The 22,332-nt window shown below is 34.0% G+C and overlaps 1 protein-coding gene across 1 annotated transcript; it reads right to left on the reverse strand.

Moving 5' to 3' along the window:
* Positions 1-6,067: 6,067 nt before the first annotated feature.
* On the reverse strand, positions 6,068-21,857 carry LOC111514322 (solute carrier family 22 member 4). The gene is made up of 7 exons (XM_074177356.1): positions 21,694-21,857; positions 18,866-19,082; positions 15,702-15,808; positions 13,800-13,954; positions 9,061-9,654; positions 7,688-7,869; positions 6,068-6,239 (listed from the first exon to the last, which is right to left on the reverse strand). Exons 1-7 carry the CDS (start codon positions 21,840-21,842, stop codon positions 6,069-6,071), a joined length of 1,575 nt encoding a protein of 524 aa, XP_074033457.1. The 5' UTR covers positions 21,843-21,857; the 3' UTR covers position 6,068.
* Positions 21,858-22,332: the final 475 nt, after the last annotated feature.

Consider the following 22,332-nt stretch of genomic DNA (forward strand, 5'->3'; position numbering starts at 1 on the left):
AAGGTCTTAGCTCGCCAGCGAATAAAATAAACAGTTCATTTATGGAAACAAATGGGATTGTAGGTGCGACCAAATCCCCATTTCGGGTTGTCGCTTGTTCGAATTTAAAACAGTGGTGAGGTTAAATACGCCAGCCATCCATCACCTCGCCACAGAGTAGGGGTGTCCATACGACCCTGGGGAGGAAAAGCGGTGTCAGGAGACAATAGTGCGGGAAATGATGAACTTTATAGGGAGTTTCTGCGAATGAGTTGAATGAAGTTTTAATATAAATTCATAATAATACATCATTGTATTGAATGACGAACGTCCAAAAATGAGGTGAATATTCCAAATTCGCGGGCTACGCACATTCGATGAGCAAATTTTCATTTTTTCAAGTTGGTACCCTCGTCTTGAATATATGTTTACAGTTTCAGCTATTTAGCAGGTTCAGTTTGTTGGAGACAGGCATAAAAGTTACAGGTATTTTGCGTGTTCGATTTTCTGCTGAGAAAAAAACATGAATCAAAGAAATTGCATCAATTTTTGTGTATAAAATGATATGAAGTGCTCAAAAATACTCCTCTCTGAGGAGTGTTTTTGAGCAGAAAAATTTTTGAGTCAGAAAAATGTTTGCAAATGGTAAAAGTTTTTCACAGAAAGTAGAGAAGATGTGGAAGCCCCAACATTAACAACCGATGAAATTGTTGAGAAGAAAATCGTTATGGAGGATCGTCGAATCACTATGAGAAAAGTTGGTGAGAATGTAGGCAGGTTGATTGGCTCATGCCATACAATTTTTTCGGAAATTTTGGGCATGAAGTGTATAGCAGCGAAGCTCTTTTCGAAATTACTCAAAAGGGGCATAACTGGTGATGAATTATGGGTAAATGGTTATGACATCAAAACCAAAGTCCAAGAGTCCTAATGGCAGAGCCCAGGAGAATAACCCCGCTGAAAAGTCAAATCGGTTTTATTGATGGGTGCGATGTGTCTCTGGACAGTATAATTCAGAAGAATATCTATTTATACCGCCTTTAAAAAAACAATGTTGTTTCAATCCCCTTCAACTAAATACCTATTCATTGGAGAATGTCTTAGTTACTACTGGACATATTTTATTATTTGTCATAGTAAATTTGTTATTTTGTTCGTTATGAATGATATTCTTCAAGAATAAATATTGTGTTTTCGTCGTATAAATTCATTTATTCAATTCGTTGAGAGTAAATAATTCGATACACATATATATATATATATATATATATATATATATATATATATATATATATATATATATATATATATGTGAAACTATATGGGAAACTTTTTTATTTATCGTTTTATGTGAAATTTTATTTTGGCAGTAGATTTTGCTTAAGAAATGATGTCAAATGGCGTCTACAAAATAGGTCACGTGATTTCCTTTACCTGTCAAAATTGACATTTAAAAAAAGAAACATCGAAAAATGACATTCTTCAAAATATCCAAAAATATCAAAGGATAAAAACATTTTTTTTGTAATTTTATACCCACACACCAAGTTTCAAACTCATAATAAGTATTTTATATTTTCACTATTTTTCTGCAGTCCTGCTTTTTCTACTTATCAAAAATCAATTTGATAGTCTCAGCTAATCTCCATTTCGTCTCCCTTATTCAGACAGGAAAATATTCCTTCTTTGAGTTAATATCAGAACAGGGACAGATATTGTCAACCTATACACTACTTCACTTCAATTTCCAAATCCAGTTCCGATTCAATCCCCATTCCATGGAGCCAGACCTCTCTTCTGTACCTTATTTTCCCGATACTTGGATTTCCAGCGAAAGGGAGAGTTTTCATGAGGGTGACAGTTTCTTTAAAAGGTGTTGATTATTTCACAGGCCATTAAACAAGCGTAATCCGCATCTGAGATTCCTAAACAACATCGTTAAGAGTTGAGAGATACTTCCTTCCGTTAGCAAATTAGCCATTGTTAATCGAAATATGTCCGTACTGACGGAGCGAGTTTGAAAAGAAGTTCAAAGATGAAGTATATTTGTCGAGTTAATTTTTCAACGAAAAATTTGTCCTTGATTGTTAAAACAGAAAAAGGTTTGAAGAAATTAATTCCAAGTTCTTCAAATCTATTTGATGAAAATGTATACACATCAGTGATTCCCAAAATCTTTAATTTGATATAATCCTTGAACAGGGGTCCTATTTTGAAATACTGTGGAAGCCATAATTTGAAACCAACATTTTGGAATGTGAAAGATTGATATATGTTGAAATCATTCATCGAAAATCAAGAATTGTTCCTTGAAAAATTTCTATATATCAATGCTTTGAGCTTTTCAGGAATACCTACTCTCCAATTACAAGGTACCCAGAAGAAGTATAAAAGCTTGGTTTTTTGACTGGAATAAGATAAAAGTACAAAGTGAATAGAAAAAAATATTTTTTGTATGATTCAATGTTCATATGAAAGTAGTTCTTTCGATTGTTTTTCTTTCGTATGGTTCAATTTTTATATGAAAGTAGTTGTAAGGAATGTTTTTTCTCAAAATGTTCAGATATTGAGACCATGAGAACATGTGGTGGGAATCGCTTACAGCGAAATTTAAGGAGAGATCAGAATATTTGTAGAAACAAATTATGGACTGTTACCGTATTTTTATAAAAAAAAACATTATTGGATATTTTAGAACCCATATTTGTAGAGTTATTTTCAACAGTAAATGACAATAGACTTTTTAGTTTTCTGAACAAACTTTCAATCGGTCTAGAACATTAAATTTTTTTATTATAATGCCATTCAATTTCAATAATTTCATTTCGAGTAGTGATTGGCATTACCCTCTTACGCCATCTATTTTCCTCATCAGTAAGTTCAATAGAAGAAAATAGCAGGTAACTATACTGTCATTATTGATTTCTAGAAGTGTGAAGTTAGGTCATTGAATATGAGATATGACTATCGTCATTCATTTTGTACAAGAACACTTCAAAATAAATCCTACTTTATGTGTAAGATGAACTTGTAGGTAAACGAGAAAATACAAATGGAAAGATTTTGTAAATAACAATGATACAATTCATAAACTTCGAGAAGAGAGCGACATCTAGGTATTGTAATTTGAACGTCACTCCTGAGGAAAATATTGGTTTTAAATAGACGTAATTACAAACATTACCGAACCTGTTGTTATTTCTACCTACAGTAATATTCTTCCACAGGTATTGAAAAACCACTCGCCCCAATGATTCATGAATCAAAAAAGTATTGTTGAGTGAGTTAATGTGATACTTACGTATCAAAATTGTGAATATGTACAGCTTCCTGTAAAATCCGAACCTAGCAAATGGAAGAATATACCTACTCCGAATCTTTCAATAATCCATAAGTTTATATGTTTATACTTCAACAGACTTGATTTTACTCCAAGTACTTGCTTGAAGCGTATGTATTCCCAAATATTTATCCAATTCCATGTCAAAAGCTCATCACAAAGATAGATTGTAGAAAAAAAAAACGGATTTGCTTTTGAAGTGCGTACCATTTATTCATCCAATTTGTTGGAAACACTAGAGTTGATCTCATTTCCTGAGGAGAGAATTTCAACAAAAAACCTTGTCGGCCTATCCTTCATTTCCCACATAATTCTGGGAACTGATTGGCCAGCCATCATGTTTCGAATAATAGATTATTATTGCAGTCAAAAATAACCGCAACATTGGAATTTTGGGACGATTTTTGTAGAATTACCAAATTCATCATTTTGAAGAAATGTCGTGAAAAATTTCGAACAACGGACCTTAGAGCAAGCGGTCATGAAGCCATACTGTTGCCTGAAAGAAAATAACGCCGGCCGCCGCTGATAGTCATAAACCAGGCGTGACGTGGCTAAGAGCGCGCGAGTGTACGATAATTCTCCGCCACTCTAGAAGCAGCGAGAATAATGCTGTCGATTTCGGCGAAACTTTGGTGAAATTTCTACAACATTCGATTACGATATTTAAAGGCTAGCTGCGAGCATATCGACACAGTCAAGTGGAAGCTACAGTGCGGTACGCGAAGTGATCTAGTGAGGCGATAGACGTTCAAATAATAGTTTTAGTTGCAGTGTTTGTTGTATTTGAAGTGGAATAAATTTGAGTTTGATTATTCAGTTTAGTCAATCCAATTCACATTGGAACGAGAAACCCAAGGGACTATAACCTTCTTAGATGTTCTAATCAACAAGCATGAAGATGGTATATTGGGCTACAGAGTGTACAGAAAACCAACACACACATACAGATGCCTGATCAAAAACTCCATCAGCCACAACAGAAGAGAGGGGTAATTGAAATATTGTCTGAGAGAGCACAAAGTATCTGTGAATTTGAGAGTATTCCTGAGGCACTTAATCACCTGAAAAATTTCTTCAAAAGGAATGAGTTCTGGACCAGGGTCGATAATTTTTGAAACCAAAAAAAAAAAGATTAACAGTAGGATGAAACCCATCACAAAAAGAGGACAATATGATAAAAACGAAAGTTGGTAGTAGCAAGAAGACTCAATATCAGACAATGTTCTCGCTATTATTGTAATGACAGTTTTTTATTGGTTATCATTATTATTTTTATAAATTATTCTCATAATTCCCGAAGAGTAGTAATTTAAGTCAATGACTCACGTTTCGTTAATAAAGTCCAAACATCTAGCAAACTCTTCAACCCGAACTTATTCTTTCATATTGAAATGAAAACTGAGCATGAAAATGTTCAATAGTACAATTTCACAACAGTACGCACAAGATTTTCAGAAATATCAATGCATTAAAAAATAACTGTTGTCGAGGTGTTAGGAATCACACGTTAAGAGGTAAGACCTCATTAGTCCTCAGCTCGCACAAGTTTCTAAACTTCTGAGAGTTGTCGTTCGTATGGGTCGACAGCTGATTAACGGAAAACAGATTTTAAACAGTTTTTTTTTCAGAGGTTGTGATTCTATACACATATCTTATCAATTTTCCAAAATATGTTCAGTATAATTTCCATACGCCAGTGCAAGAGATAGATAAAGGCAAAAACGTCAGTTATTTCTGAGAATTTTGTGCCCACTATTTTGAAATCATAGTATAGAAAATAATGGGGAGCTGCTAATAGTTTAGGTCAGAGTGTTTTGAAGAGCGATATGGAAGTAGAAATTTAATTCATCTTTTTGAGATGAACCTTTTTATTTTGTATTGTAGAATACAGTAGTTTTTCATTCATTTTTTAATCATTCTGTCAGTAAAAGGTACATAGATAGTCATGAATTCCAAACACCACATTATTATCACTCACAGCAGCATGAGCATTCTACTGAAAAATTAAGAGCCTCTAAAAATTCATTGAGTTTTTCTCTTGTTGATGAACCGAACAAACACCGATACCTTGGTTCATTCGGAAGTGATACCAACAAGACCACCAAAAATAACAACAAATAAATCGGAAGATTTATCTATATCGTCTAGTTTCAACAAATTTTTTGAGCATTGCAGTTATATGTGATTGAAATGTTGATGATTATATTACATCATATATTTCAATTACGATATCGAAAACCAGCTCAGACAAGAGGTGAGGGCATCACAAACAGCGACGGCACATTTTCCACTAACCCTTCGTTAGGTTCGTGAAAACTCGATCACTTTTAGAATCTCGACGTTTTACAATCTATTTCTCATTTTCTCTACTTCTTCTTCAATCTTAGTCTCCACCGTTAACCAAATCTCATCTACTTCTCTTTCTGCAGCTCTCCACGTCCCCAATAAAGAACTGATGTGATGGGGCTGTGTCATTTTTGTATCCTTGTTGGATTCAAGGAGACAAGTATTCAAAGAAATTCATGAATACTCTCAATTTTTCCAAATTCCCTTCAGAAGGTATTCAGAACATGACCCCAGTCATTGCTCTGGAACTTCTTGGGGAATTGCCCTGAGAACCAATTGATTTTCTTCTTCCTCAAAATGCTTGTGGTTTTTTGTTTTTCGCGAATTCTTCCCCTACTAAACCACCCACTTTCAAAACAATTCTTTTACTTTAGTATAATCCAAAGACCAATGTTTTTATTCATATTTTTATTTTGTTATTATCAACAGATATGTTTCCCATATTGACAGCTTCTTCGATCGTTTCTGGTAGTTTCGTATCGACTGTTTCCGGAAAGAACAAAGACAATATTCCTGCTGTCACAGCGATAATTCCAAAAATCATCAAGGGAGCTGCATGGTTCATTCTTGCCTGAAAGAAATGAAGCGTAAAGCGAAAACTGGATTAATATTTCACGTCATGCATCAAGTGAAGCATTCACTTAACTGGTTCATAACAAAGTTATGAATGACTTCATAATTCAAATGTTTTTTTGGGAATCGAGTGTTCCACAAACTGAAGAAATAAACAAAGTTGAATCAGTAGAGGATATCATATACCAAAAAACAGTAAGACTGATCCACAAAAAATGTCTTTCGAAGCATATAAAAATATTTTAACACTTCGACACGTGTTTTCATCACCAAGTGATCATCTTCAAGAGAAAGATCAAACCCTCATCATTCAAGATGATCACTTGGTGATCGAAACACGTGTTGAAATAACGGTTTGGTGTTAGAAAACAACTCCATTACTACACCAAAGGTTCCAAAGAGTGCATCACTAGAACATAAGTCTGCTATCTAACAGAATATTTGAGGAATTTGATTTTCTGTTTCCAGGTTCTCAAGATTTTGAATATTTGATTTTAAAAGGAATGCAAAGAAACATTAGTAGTGAGAAGTAACATTTTGAGGTGAAAACGTGACTTAACCATCTGTCAAACAGTTGTAATAGTTCAAAAGACTCTAGGTTTGGTTTTTTCATTTTTATTTGATGAGATCGCGTACCAATCATATCAGGAACACGAAAAATATAACAGATTTATTATTTTGTTTCGACCTGCATATGTAGAATCGAATTTGGATTTAGAACCTTGAAAAACATTGAGAATTGATAAGAAACGTCAAACCCCTGGATGATGAGACAAGTGATACCTAACGTTACATACCATGAATGAAGTTCTGAAGAAATAGGTTCTAGAGGGGTCTCTGAGTGGAATTGTCTCAAAATTTCATAGATGGAGAAAATGTAGGAGAACGTAGTGAATATAGAAGAAAATTCCACCTATATAGAAGGACAACTTTTCTTATCAAAAAATCTAAGAGAGAAGCTTGAAAAAAAACAATTTCTTTTGGGATTGAAAACATTGTTCCATGACGCCATTTCCTGCTTTTCGGTCAGGTGGAAAATGAAGGAGGGTAAGAAATGAGGTTATATAGTTCTGGAAGATTGTCTATAGCTATTCAATCACATGAATTCTGATAACATAAGGAGAACACCCCAAAAGGAAAAACGGCAACCAGAGTTTCATAATATGATCTGTATGAATTAAAAATTTGGCTACCTGAAATTTGCATTGAAAGTTGAAAAGGAATGAATAAGTTTAGTGTTACAAGTAACATTGTGGAGTGAAAACCTGAGGGAACGATCTGCCATATAGTTAGAATTGTTCAGAAGATTCGTGGTTTGGTGTTCTCAGTTTCAGTTGATGAGATGGCGTACCAATCACTTTCGAAACATGAAAAACATAATAGTAATGGTATTTTCCCATTTACATCATGTCTGTCACGTTCTATTGATACTTGATTGAAACTCACCAAGAGTGGGAGCTGTGGAGCCAGTAATGATCCTATTTTTCCAATCATCGAGCATAAGGATAAAATGGAGTGTCTTGAAGAAGTGGGAAACAGTTCCGTTGTGAAAACAAATATCAAGGTGAATACAACCGCTGCACCACATTTTCCAAGTAAAAATATTAGTAGTCTCGTCCAGTACAATTCTGAAAAAAAAAACGAATAATACTTGAAATTACTTTTCATAACACACGAAGAAGAACATCACCCTTTTCATCTGTCACTCTCTAGTCGAAGAAATTTGCAGTGTTCGTTCTTTATTCCAATTTCAAATTCGCCTGTTAATCAAGGACATTTCTTTATATTATTACCAAGAGAAAAATATATCACATCATTTCAATTTTAAGTTTATGTACAAAGAAAACGCGATAATGAAAAAGATCGAGTTCATTTTGATCATTTTGAATAATCATCTTCATCTGTTCTGGATCAATGAAACAATGCAAACCTGAATCAGATAGCTTCCTCAAAGTACAATATCAGAACCTGCTTCAGATCTGAAAACACCATTTTTAGAAGCCTCACGAAAACCAAGCCACCAAACGCGGACTGCGCCTCAAATCATTGTATTTACTTGATCTGTGAGTACGGCAAATCGGGAATAACAAAGCATTATTGGACTCATCAGCATAACATCAAGTGGTCCCAAGCTGAGATCTTCCACAGGGAGGAACACTGATTTGAGAGGAAGTTCAAAGAAGCTGCAATTATGTTGTCCAACGACGCATTCATCCAACAATTGGAAACAGCAACATATGAAAACCTGTAATCAAGCGGGAAAACGGCCAACTCTCGCAAAACCGGTGACGCAGAGAGAGGGAAAAGGGACAGTTGAAAGCACTCGAATGACCTATGAATAGGTCACTCGAAGGAATAGTTCAGTCATCAGTTGAAGATGATTGTGGATACTTACAATCTAAATGTCGTGAAGCAACTTGATTTTTAGTAATATTAGAATCATAGTATACAATGGAAGACCGACATAGTAAAATTCACTATGAAACATCTTCAACCACTTCCAAACAAACAGTGAATGTACATGTAGAAGTTAACATTCCACTTGACCAGCCAGTTAGAGAAGAAAAGAAGAAACTGCAGTAACGTTAGTTACAAATAGAAGTGGTAAAAACATAAAAAGTTTCATTTCTATTTTCTTCATTATCATTTCCTGCCACGTAGTAACGGTTACATCCATCAATTCATCAAAAGTTAGAGAAATTCCCTGAATTTTCTCACATATGTAAGGAAAGTGACGGAAAACAAAATTCCTTATATTTTTGTTCTCTTCATCTGAATAAATTATCTGAATATTTCATTTATTTCATATGTATACCCACCTTCTTCAATAAATCCAACGCATAAACAACAAACTCCAGTAGTCATGAATGCTACCAGCATAGTCCATCTCCTTCTGAATTTCTGAGAGCCATAATAATAAGTTAATATTGCAGGTATGTCAATGGCCACTGATAAAACGAAATTGACATAAATATCTTCAGATATTGTCACTGAGTATAGTGTCAGTCCGTAATACAAAAAATTGCTACCGATCCAAAGCAGTGAACATCGAATTGCCCTCAGTAATAAAACCTTTTCTTTCATCACGTCCCAAAATCCCTGCAGTTCCACCTCTTCAACTTGATCCTTTGTTATCGTTCCTGTATCCTTCATTTCGTTCAACCCCTCTTCCTCTGGAACAATTTCTTTGGCACGATTTCTTTTATAAGTTAAAAATACCAAAGTCCTTGTTTCGGGTATTGCGAAGAAGAGTAATAAAATCATAAGACCTGGGATATGGAGGACTCGTATCATCATTCTCCAAGAAGGAGATAGCCAGGCCGTTACTCCTACTATCCATTGGCCAATAGTGTAGAAAAAGCAAATCAGTAAGTTGGCGATATCTCTCTGTTTGGGCGACACAAGCTCCATTACTGAAAATGAAAACTTTGTCGTTATGTCATGCAAAATTGAAGTATTTTTCACTACACTGTGAAAATGTTGATTATGAGAACATAATAATGTAACAGTTAGTAAGTCATTCAGATCTAGTATAGGAGTTTTATAAACAAGAGCCTACAAGTGACTCCATAAATAGAAATCTAGAGTATTCGTATCAGGTCTGCGAACTGGCCAATTTTGAGGTCCTGCACGTCCAGTCCAGCGATTAGGATAGGTGATGTCGAGATGCTGACGAGCAATAACACTTGAATGAACTGGAACTCTGTCGTGCATCAACAACATTTTGCCGCTTACAAGTAATGCCGGCACTTCTTCTATCAAAGTAGGTGAATGATCGCGCAAAAGGACGTGTAGAATTTACCTGTTGATTTTGCTGGTAGAGAAAATGGGCCAAATAATAGGCAGTCACCAATCATTTCTACACAAATGTTCGGCAAAAATTGTTGCTGAAGATGACTTTCTTTGATAATGAGGGTATTTTCGTTTACCCAAAAATGGTCATTGTGGAAGATCATAATAGCATTCCGTGAAAACTTTCGATTCCTCCGCAAATCAAATATTCGGTGAAAAATAATATTTTGTGCCAACGTATGAATCAACCACCTGCAGAACATCTTGGGTAAAAATCCCGAGGCAGCAAAGCTTGTACCCATTGTATGTTACCTATATGGGTATAGAACTATCCATATGGTTTTTGTGTTGATTTACAGCTGCATTGTATTCTTCCTGGTACTATTCGAAGGAGCTTCTTCTATTGCATCAATCAAAGCTTCTTCGGTTCATGCGTTGTTACAATTTCTGGTCTTCCACCACCTGCTTTTTATCAAAACTCCCAGTTTAACATAATCTTGCATGAAGAATTTCAAATGTTTCAGCAAATAGAATTACTCTGTAGAGATATCTGTCCCGGTAAATTATCCGTGCTTCTTTCGTATGTCCAATTGCTAATCCATAAATGAAGTGCATATCAGCCATTTCAGCGTTAGTGAAATTACTCATGATGGAATCACTGCTGATTCATAACTCTTACTCTCACTGATATGACAACACTATCACTGTCAGCTGGTCTCCAAAGCAGGTGTTTATGATAATCAAAGTGGCTTCAATTTTATTTCTCGAAAACGAAACTAGAATTAAAGAAAACGCAAGTTACTAAAAAGTTGTATTTCCGGTTGATTATTCTAAAAAAGTATACAAAACTACAACAACAGGTCAGTGGTGTATTTTTTTTCCAATATTGTTGGATGTGGTGTTCACTGAGACTCCACTGGACCTAATAATTTCTATATAAAGCAAATTCAAATCCAAGATAGAGTGAATGTAAACATTGACATGCCCTACGCACGTAATATTGAAAATACCAAGAATTGGCCAGGGTCGTATTCAGAACCAACATCTTGTTGATCGCAAATGCTATATCATACTTAGGAAAACTTTTTTATAATGACGAGTGGAATGTACAAGTTTTGCAGTTTAACGGGAAAATGCAGATGATATGTGTAATATGAAAAGATTTCCATTGGATTTTTCACAGCGCACTCAAGCATTATATAAAAAGAGACGTAATCATTTCTTTATCGATAATTTTTATTTTATTTAAAATCAAAAGGAATATTAATCAAAATTATTCGACTGGATGAATTCGTCTCTTCATCAGTAGTATCATCTTCACCAATCTGAATTATCAGTGGCTCGATTTGTGCCTCTATTATGTTATCAAGCTTCCACATCTTTGTCTCGACTTTCAATATCACATGCCGAACACACTTCTTCCATATCTCCGCTGTGACTCTTTTCAAAGCCTCATCAAAAAGTATTTCGAGAACTGCAAATTTGAACGTGGTGTTATGCTGAGCTACAAATTTATTCACATCGGCCCATATCAACTCGATGGGATTGAGCTCGCAGTGGCATGTAGGCAGGTGAAGGACAATTTTGTTTTGGCCTGCTGCCATCTCATCGACTATATATTTTTGGTATTCAAACTTGCGCTGCTTGACAATTTTTAGTAGCTGTACTCTTAGCATTGAGTCTTCAAAGCTAATATTATTTGATCGCCGCCAATTTTGAATTTTAACCTTCTTTGAAGACGTTGTCGGAATCTTCTCTAACCGTCGCGAATGATAAGATGCATTGTCCATTACAATCACAGCATTATCCTCCAGATGGGGTAGAACTTTGGAAAACCACTATTCGAAAGATTCACCGTTCATTTCTTCGTGATAATCTCGAGTTTTCTTTGACTCGAAACATCACACCTCTTCAGCAAAAAACCCATTCTCATTGCCGATGTGACAAATAATGAGCCGTTTTCCTTCACCTGAAATTATGAAGAGGTATGTAAGTAAATAAAACGAATACAAGGTTTACTTCTTATATATTGAGATTAAGGCAGATCTTAATATAAATATAAGTTCACCAGATGGATTTATTGATCCGGTGGATAGTCCATATAGAAAGGCTCTCCTAGATGAGGTCACAGTTTCATCGACCCATACTTTAGAGGTAGTATGACCAGCATTAACCCAGGTTTCATCTATATAATAAATTGTTCTCTGTTGTTCCCTATAATATTTAATTTTTTTCAAATACTCTCTCCTCCATAACACAATTTCCTCTCTATCCAATAATAAACTATTGCGCCCTCGTTTTTTCCATACAGAATTCAAATGTTTCAATACTTTATGGAATGTTGATCGCTTAAAACTTGGCAATAAAACATCTTCATTTATTTCTGTGAGTACTTTGTCTATCGTGGGTATTTCATTTCTGAAAAAGTACTCATGCACTTTCCTCCTGATTGCATGTTTATCAGCATCATCTATTGATTTTATAATGGTTTGACAATTCTGATTTGTATTCGGTTTGGAAAATGTATGATTTTGTTTATATTCCCGTAAAACATTGTAAATCGAAGCGCAACACACTCCAATTTTATCGGAAACTTTCGATACGACTTCGTCGACAGTCGATGTCTCAATTTCTTCCATCTCTTTCTTGAACACAGTTAAAATCACTTCTTTCATCTCAACACCCAAATGTCTTTTTTTGGATCGTTTCCTGGACTCAGAGGATAGCTCACAGTGTCATCAGCAGTGTTTGCACTGGACATCTTGGAAAACAATTTTGAACAATATACAATAACGCACGCCACACAAACACGCAAACGACTGATTACAACCCTGTGCTGGTACCGAACTCGTACCAAGAAGGCTTATTCACCAATGAACGCTGCCCTTTCCATCTGACACTGGGCGATCACGAGAACATCACGCTTCGGTTCTGTTTCCTTTTACTCTATCTTGGATTTGGATAGACTTTAGTTAGGGCTGAATAAGCGCCTTATTACTCAAAATAGCGGTATCATCTAAGAAACGTAATGGAAATGTAATGGAATTGAAACAATCACAAGACTACTCTCTGAAATCCCTTCATTGAAAGTACTACTGCGCTAAATAGGACAGAGATAACTACTCATGTTTGATTCACTATCAGACATTGGATCACAGGAAGCAAGCAAATTATGCACAATGCATGACGCTTCGATGTTTTCAAAAATTGATAATTGAGATAGTTCTCAACCTACAAAAACTACTCGAGTCACAAAAATTATCCACAACTCAGGGGTAGAAATGAGCAGAAAAACGTTGATACTGATATTTGTCGTATGTTGATTCTATTATAACTTAGAACCTATAAATGAGGTATCACAATATTTCACTTCGTACTACGATAATATCCAACTCGCAATACATCTAAATTCATTTTATTTGTTTTGGTTTCAGTTCCATCGATTCTATTGACGGATTTTTCGAAATCAATGAAAAATAGAGAGTTATGATGGATGAATGAGAGGAGTGATTGACTTCATTGTTCAAAAAGAAATATAACAAAATCGTTAATGTCTTCTCAGTAGGAACTTATATAAAGAGTTGTTACTGATATTTCACAATTGAACAATTTCTACTATCTGCAAAGTATCTTTTCCATTCTCATTTGAGATTGAATGAGTAGAGACTTTGAATATCACTCATCATGTCTTTCTTGTTTCTCCAAAAGCTATAACGATACTGACAAAAATCACTTCAATCATATTATCTTCGATAAATATAATTACCCAAAACTAATGAAGCTCCAAACATGGCCGCACAAAAAACTGTATCGAAAAACTCCAAGAAGGCATACATTGTGTAATTCGTTGAGAATGATCTAACTATACTGATCATCGAACTCATTGATACGCTTAATATTATCAATTTTCCTCGACCATACCTGAAAAAATCATGATCGCTTTTCAATATAAAAAACGACAGTTGTTTAAAATAATATAAATTAACTTTGAAAAACGATTATTTTCACGAATATCATTATTATTTCGACATATTTTCCATGTGAAATAACAATAATATCAATTGTACATATTTAGGATGTTCATTTATGAATTTTTGAGGTGATAGGGTGGAGGTACTGTACAATTTGCTATTTATTAATATGAGAAAAAAAGGATATGGTCACACTACATATCAATATCAAAATAAGACAGTTTTAAACAGTTAGTGAATAACGAACAGCTCTATTCAGTTAGGAGACTAAAGAATACTAATTTTAACACTTTGTTTCATCAATTTTGTTTGTTGAACTCGCTATCGCTACCTCACAAGCAACTTGTTCAACCTGACGATTAACGAGGTTTCACCATCTGATATGTAATTTTCAGCACTGCTGACAATTCTCAGAAGTTTTGCTTTTGATAACAAGTTTTAATTTTTATATCTGTTCGACAAAAGTTCTTTCATTTTGTGAACATATGCCACGTGCCAGGAATCGCACGCAGAAATTAAAGACCCCGTTGATCCGTAGTTCGCAGGAGTTTCGACTTTTGAGCGTTGCTGTACTAAGAGGGTGAGAGCTGATTGACAGAAACAAAATTTGAAACAAAATTCCAAACAAATATTTTTTGAACAAATCATAATTGGCCCTCTCTTTCATGCTCATACAGTCAATTGAGAGTGACTTTTCTATAGAAATAGTCAATCTGATAAGTAGTTTCGTGATATATTTAATACTAGAATAAGCAGCTAGAATTTTCATTTTTAAAATAATTAAAGCACGTGCACTATAGACTCAACAATACATCATGAGGACAAATGGTTGAACATGTGAATTGAAATGCAAATCATTGTTACATTGTTATGTATCAGTTGTATTTGGAACTTATCGGGTAACACTTTTATATAACTACAAACACATTGTCACATTGGTGACTGCCCATTATTTTTCGACTGAGTAAATAATTCTAACTATCAAAAAGTTATTTCAGAGTTTTTAATGAAATGGAAATGGAGCGGATTATACAAAAGCAAATCCAATTATGCATTTGAAACTTTGTGAAGCATGTCTCGGTAACATGATAATTTTTTTCACAAGATAATAATAGAAAATTATAGAAATGTACATTAGCCCCATTAATTTTAAGTTGATTCAGTAAATAAAATGTTCTTCTTTCTCAGTTAAACATCAATTCATTAATGTGCTTCCTAAAAATTTGTATAAAAATATCAGCCTCATTCTTATGGCAGAGTTGGAAAAGAATCACTTATTAAACAATAAAAGTTTTCATTAGTTTGGAAAAAGCTCCTTCTAAAATCGAAAAATCTATAGATTTTTGCCATTACTCCAAGAGATGCTTCTTGTGCTGTCAACAAAAATTGAAATATATTTTGAAGAAGTAAAGCGCTTAGAGATATTTGAGATACGATAGATGTCAACAAAATAATCAACTTTACGAAAGTATGACGCTTGAATCGGCAAAAATTTTTCACTGTTTTTGTAGTTCCATACGGAAGTTCATTACTCATTAGGTAGTGATTTTAAAACATTTTTAAGTGGAACTATAAATGATGTCTTATATATATTTCGATATGTATGCAGTGGTGAAAATTAATATGTTTTCCCCTGGAACACAAGTCTAGAAAAGTATCTATTTCTCTATAGATATAATGATCAAATTGTTTCTCACCTATCAGAAATGAATCCCGCATATGAGAAACACACTATCTCTCCAATTCCGCTCAGTGTTCCTATAATTGTTAATTTCCATAAGTTATCTTCGCAGAATATTCCAAACTACAAATGAAATCATATATAACTCATCGTGTATTGGATTAGATTTCTTCAACTTGTAAAATCGAACTACATCAACTCTACTTTCGACTCGTGAGTCAACAAGGTTCCCTCTGTCCATTGCTATCAGAGGAAACAATTTTTGGAACTGCTCAATTATTGTTTGCAGTCATATCGATAGATACTATCTTTCAAAATTATTTTCTCGCATACTGGGTGATTCAGCCGAACGTGGCCAACCAAAGTTGTATTTTTTTTGTAATAGAACACCCAATATATGGAAACGTCATTCGATTTCATATTTTTTCAGCTCTCTAAAGAATTTTTGTTTTCAAATTTCCATTGCGATATCGCAAAGTCATTCCAGAAAAACCTATTTTGCAGAAAATTATTTTTTAATTCACCACCCGCATGTCTACAGCAAATAAGTGTATATTTTTAAGAAATAGGTAATCAACATTATTATGATAATTTCTGGAATCTCAACTTTCGGAAACAATATATAGGATGCTCAGTAAAACCGGTCAAGTTTCATTCATTTTCAAACAGACATAATTCAACCTCAAATCATCTAAAGGAACAATTCGTTCAGGCCAGTCTCAACACCCTACACAGTAGGTTAATGGACTGACACCTATCAGAAAACAACTACTCCCCTGGCTAATACCACGAAGGGCGTTGGATTATATCCGACAGGTGTCAGTGCAGGATTCTTCACAGAAGTTATTCCTGCATATGCTGTTGGCGATACAACTGCCGCAATAGATTTTCAATTATTGGAACACACTTGCAGACCGGTTTCGGGCTGTTTGGCCACTCGTCAGTGCAAGGTAGTGTATATCATCAACATAAAGTCGATGATTTCCGATAATTGAAAATCGAATTCCGTCAGAGTATCATTCCTCGAACTAAGCTGAAGACTACAACAAACAACAGGTTTGTCGTCGCTCCATCTGCCTGTGAACGAGGTAACCAACTGCATATCCAAATTTGCCCTATTCCTCGTAAAAGGAAAAAAATCTTTCACGTATAGTGAAAGATTTTCGTGGCTGTAACACAAGCTTGGCTTAGATAGCCACGATCCTTCATAGATGTAAGTTGTAACGGTTTATATTTTTTAATAATCTGAATTGAATAAATTTCGATTTGATTTTTTGATTTTTTCAACATTTCACTATATTTTCTATCTGAGGTATTCTATACGAAAAACTGTGAAATATCTTCGTTTGTTTGAAGGTGATTGACAATGTTTCATGTTGAATTTCACTGGTTCGGACTTCCATTCTCTAATATAAAAAATGATTTGAAATCCCTGAAACAACTAAAAAAAGAGAATTAAAAACTAATAGCTGAAAATAGCAATTATATCAAGCAAAAATAACCTGAAATGAAAGAATAGTGAAATAAAATACAAATAACAAAAGAACGATTGAACAAAAAATATAAAATAAAGTATAAAAATTATAAAGAAATAAAATGAAAATAAAAATGAAAAATCAAGAGATTCCAAGCCACGTTAGTTCACGACGTTTCGATTATTAGTATCTACAATCGTCTTCACCGTCGTCATCAGCCGAAGACGATTGTAGATACTGACAATCGAATTATTTTTTATTTTCATTTTCATATTATTTCTTTATAATTTTTATACTTTATTTTATATTTTTTGTTCATTCGTTCTATCGTTACTTGTATTTCATTTCACTATTCTTTCATTTCAGGTTATTTTTGCTCAATATAGTTGTTATTTTCAGCTATTCATTTTTAATTCTTCTTTTTTAGTTGTTTCAGGAATTTCAAATCATTTTATATATTAGACAATGGAAGTCCGAACTAGTGAAATTCATGTATAATATCTGTTTTTAGGATAGTATACCTCTGATAAAAAATGTAGTAGAATTTTGAAACATTTCATTATAATGAAAAAATACAGGGTGTTCCATTTGAAAACGTTGAATTATGTCTGAAAATGAATGAAATTTGACCGGATTTACCGAGCACCCTATATATTGTTCCCAAAAATTGAGATTCACGACATTATCACAGTGATGTTAATTAATTATTCCTGAAAATATTCACTTAATTGCTGTAGATATGCGGGTGGTGAATTAAAAAAATATTGTGTGCAAAATAGGTTTTTCTGGAATAACTTGTCAATGCCACAATGAAAACTCGAAAACAAAAACTATTGGCCACGCTCGGCTGAATCATCCAGTATGCGAGAAAATAATTTTGAATGATAGTATTTATCGATATGACTGCAAAAAAATTGACAATAATGTGACGAGGGAATCTTGTTGATTCACCCTGTAATTCGTAACCTTTTCTCGCAAGAAACATAAGCTCATTCATTTTTTCTATACAGTTAGAAAGAATATTGAAATCCATATAGGAACATTGAAGAATGTTTCCCATCGTCCTACTCAAAATATGAAATAGATGGAATTAGGGCCAGAACAAGAATTTATATAAGTGGGACAGGGTTTGTTGAATGGATATTTTTTTTTTATGAAAGTAATAATAAAGGTTTCCATATGGTGCTAACTTAAACAGACACACTTTATAAACTGATAGATAACTCATATCACATAATCTACTTTCTATCTCCCTCTACTCACTCGAAAAATGAGAACAAATTTTGCAAACTTGTTTTGTTGCTTAACGTTTCTGTTAACCGCCAAAAAAATAGTTTTTTCATCTCGAACAATCGAAATTGTCTGCCATATATTTACAAGAGTATTAGCAGAGAGTAATCATTATCTATACACTGTCAAAGTAATCAATTGTGATAAGGCAAATTTCAAGAAGCTGGAAATATATGTTCATGAACTTCACATAGGTGTGAAATTTTGGTATAGTTGATGAAGTTTTTATTTAAAATGAAAATGACAATGAAGAAACGTACAAAACAGAGGCACTTCCAGATTGTTCTGTTAGGGCAGCGTTCTCCTGATGTATTGTGATGTAATGAGGAATTATATTAGTAAAGGAAAGGTGAAAGTAGATAATAAGAAATCAACCTCTCAATTTATTGCTAGTTTGATAGTTTTTCCTACTTACGTCATGAACAATGGTGATTTCTTCTCTTTGAAAAATGAATTTGTCGCATCGGATTGTTTCATTCAACACAGTATTGTGTCTTGAACATGTTCCATCATTCGATAAAGCATAGCGATAACAACTGCTTGGTAACTCATGTTGAAAAGGAACAAAATCCTTCAACCACTCGGGATTATATGTAGTTTCAGTGATATTCTCACATTCTGGTATGAAACACCTACAATTTATAATAGAACTCCTCATTCCTTTGATTTAATGGAAACTTGACTTTTCAGATTTGAAAAGGGTTGAATAATTTCTAGCCCAGTCATTTTAGGGGGTTTGCCTAGGAAAGTGGACATACCAAGCTGCAAATTTGTATGAATTTTGTATTTTGGCATCATAGAAGTATTCTCAAAATTCACATATGATTCGACGGCCGCAAATTCAAAAATTGGAGTCAAAAGTCAAAAAATTTTTGCACGTTTTTTGTCAATATCTCGTTTCCAATGGGTTTTATGCTAATTGTATTTTATCATCAATAAACTGGTTGTCCAGATCGAAATCAGCTCATTTAAAAATGAATAGAAAAGAAATAAAATTTCAAATAATATTTTCATTAAAAAATCTCATTTGATACATTTGTGAATGTCAAAATTAAAAAAACAGATAAAAATAATTAGAAGAATAATGAGTTTCAATTTCAATTTCTTTCTTCTTCATCGTCGTCGTCTTTCCGCAGCTGTAAAAATTCAAAGGCGTCATCATCTTCCTTGTCATCTTCACCCAGATTCGTTTCCAATTCTTCCATGATTTCTGGATCAAAGGACCTATCTTCGTTAACATCGGTCTCATATGGTACAGCATTGAGATAAGCTTGCCCATTACACTGGCCACAATCTAAAGAGCATTGCAACCCCGCTTTCCTGCATCCACATCTTGAACCACAACCACTTTTGCAGTTACAGAATACCGTATTGAGTAACTCATCTGGAGCAGGTGGTAAAATGGTCATGATAGATTTTAGCAATCCGTTGCGCATTGTCCAACCCCATTTCAGGGGTTCCAAATCATGTCCTAACCAAGTTTGAACTTGGTAATGAACACGATTAAAATTTTGATGAGCTGCTCCACTTGTTTTTGGGATATTTGATAACTGCACAGATTCATTGAGCTTTGTTAGCTTGACAAATTGTGCATAACGAAGATGATTGATAGTATCTACAGACTTTGGAGCATTATAAACAGCTAATAAAGTTCGCAATCCACTATCAAATAATCTTTGAACCGGGCAGTTTTCTTCTTCAAATGCGGCAAGTCGTATCATAGCCGCGTAATGCGTGAAAGAACAAAATGTGTTTTTCAGAACTTGAATATTTGTCGAAACTCTTAGAGAAGTTTATTTCCGTTTTTCCATTTACTGTTCCAACTTTTTTAAAGAAAATTTCTTGTTCAAGACATAGTGTACGCCCAATTAAAATCACAAGTAAATCAATATCTTCATCGACTATAATTGCTGTTCTTTGACGTTTAGATTCTTCAATAGCTGTCTCAATAATGAGAACATCCGCATCATCTCTGGGCTGTTTAGTGTTGATGTATTTGTTAATAAAAAATGAAAATTTTTTATAATTATTTATTATGTAATAATTTATAAACTTTAAATGAGCTGATTTCGATCGGGACAACCAGTTGATTTCAAATAATATTTAAACTGCGCTCGCGGTGCCCTCTTTCTCAACAACGATTTAACGTATGGAAAAATGTTTGAAACAAAAGTTGTAGAGAATTTGATTCTCTACAATATTGCTGATGAATACAATTAGCATAAAACCCATTGGAAACGAGAAATTGGCAAAAAACGTGCAGAAAGTCGTTTTTTTTTTTTAATTTTGACCCCCAATTTTTTAAGTGGTGGCCTTCGAATCATATGTGAATTTTGAGAATACCTTCATGATGCCAAAATACAAAGTTAATACAAATTTACAGCTGGATATGTCAACTTTCCGAAATACAGGCCCAAATCGACCTAAAATGAATGGACAATTCTACCAACAGTATTTTTCTTCATTTCTATACAGAAAAAAACTATTTTGAAAACCACCAGAAAATAATATATCGATGAATAAAGAAATGAATAACAAAATCACTGATTACTCTTACATCACTCATTACGGAATTGTTGTAATGACAAAACACAAACACTACAGGAAAATTATTAAGGCACTCTGCGAGCGGTGCCTGTACGAAAGTAGCGAATTACATTGGATTTGAATCTCTGGAGATTAAATCCGTTAGAAAAAACGTTCTCAAGAAGATTATTCCACATGATCGCAGTTCTCAAATGGAAGGATTCTTGAGCAGTGAGGTTCCAGGTGTACTTAGTTAAACCTCAAAACGATGAGCAGCCACAGTCCGTCGCGTATTTTTGATATGTACTGCTATTGGTCGAATCAAATGTGCCAAGTCACTTGAACACTTCCCTTGAAAGTTTAAATCCGTTCCTCTTTGACATTATCATGACGTTTCGGCTAGAACCCACTTGCTATTTTATGTGTTCTGCTCAGTAGTTGAACTTGAAACTAGTTTCGAGCCGAGCATATAAAAATTGTAAGTGTGATCTCACAGACACGTCGGTAAATATATTATATTTTTCGATTATTGGCTACTGAAAGTTCATCAACCCCTTTCGCATAATTCGCAAAAAGTCTCAAATAAAAGACATGATATGCAAATTTTCACTGCATTGTTTGTTTCCAGTTCGAATTATTTACAAATATATCTTAATTTAGAATGGTGACAAAACAGTGTTATCATTATTATATGTATGGTCACGAAATATGATTTACCTGTATTTGACGTCTCTTGCTGTGAAAATGAAACTTAATGGAAATGTGGAAAAAACTATAACAAATGCCAGTAGAACACATTCGCATAGTGGAAACTTCGAACAAACATTTCTGCTGCACATGTTCAACAAGTACTGAAGTGTAGTCATACTATACGTTTACATCCCCACTTTCAAAAAGGTGTATCAGCAAATCAATGGGTTCAACGAACATGTTGATGGTTCCCAGGTACTCTTTCATAGGTGATTTTTATAATTTAATAATAACAATTAACTTGTTTTACTAGGGAGCGAATATTTCTGTTGCGATATTGGGGTCTAAAGTAATAACTAGAATGGGACTATCACTGATAGGCATTGGAAAAAATTTGGGAAAATACACGAGTTCCAACAATAGTTAAACATAAAGCAATGATTGAGTAGAGTGAAACTTACAGAAATAACCACCAGCGATTTTTTCTTCATCTGCAATGAATTGATTGAAAATATACCGCAGTCCTATTGCATTACGGCTTCATGATTGATATCAAACATGTTAATATTTCGAATAGAATAAATGACGTATGGTTTCGGCGACCTCTTAAATTGAAATTGAGTTGTAATCTTTTTGATCTCTTTCAAAATTGTCAAACTTTTGGCC

The sequence above is a fragment of the Leptinotarsa decemlineata genome, unplaced genomic scaffold (assembly GCF_025532065.1).
Source record: "Leptinotarsa decemlineata unplaced genomic scaffold, Ldec_3_MD MMD2_tig00002974_RagTag_RagTag, whole genome shotgun sequence".
Classification (NCBI taxonomy): Eukaryota; Metazoa; Arthropoda; class Insecta; order Coleoptera; family Chrysomelidae; genus Leptinotarsa; species Leptinotarsa decemlineata.

Excerpts from the sequence above, each read along its gene's own strand:
- LOC111514322 (XM_074177356.1), bottom strand. The coding sequence starts at position 21,842 with ATGACTACACTTCAGTACTTGTTGAACATGTGCAGCAGAAATGTTTGT. Across the intron at positions 13,955-15,701 it reads GCGGGATTCATTTCTGATAG|GTATGGTCGAGGAAAATTGA; the intron begins GTGAGAAACAAT and ends TGATTTTTTCAG. Across the intron at positions 7,870-9,060 it reads CGTTGGATTTATTGAAGAAG|AATTGTACTGGACGAGACTA; the intron begins GTGGGTATACAT and ends TTTTTTTTTCAG.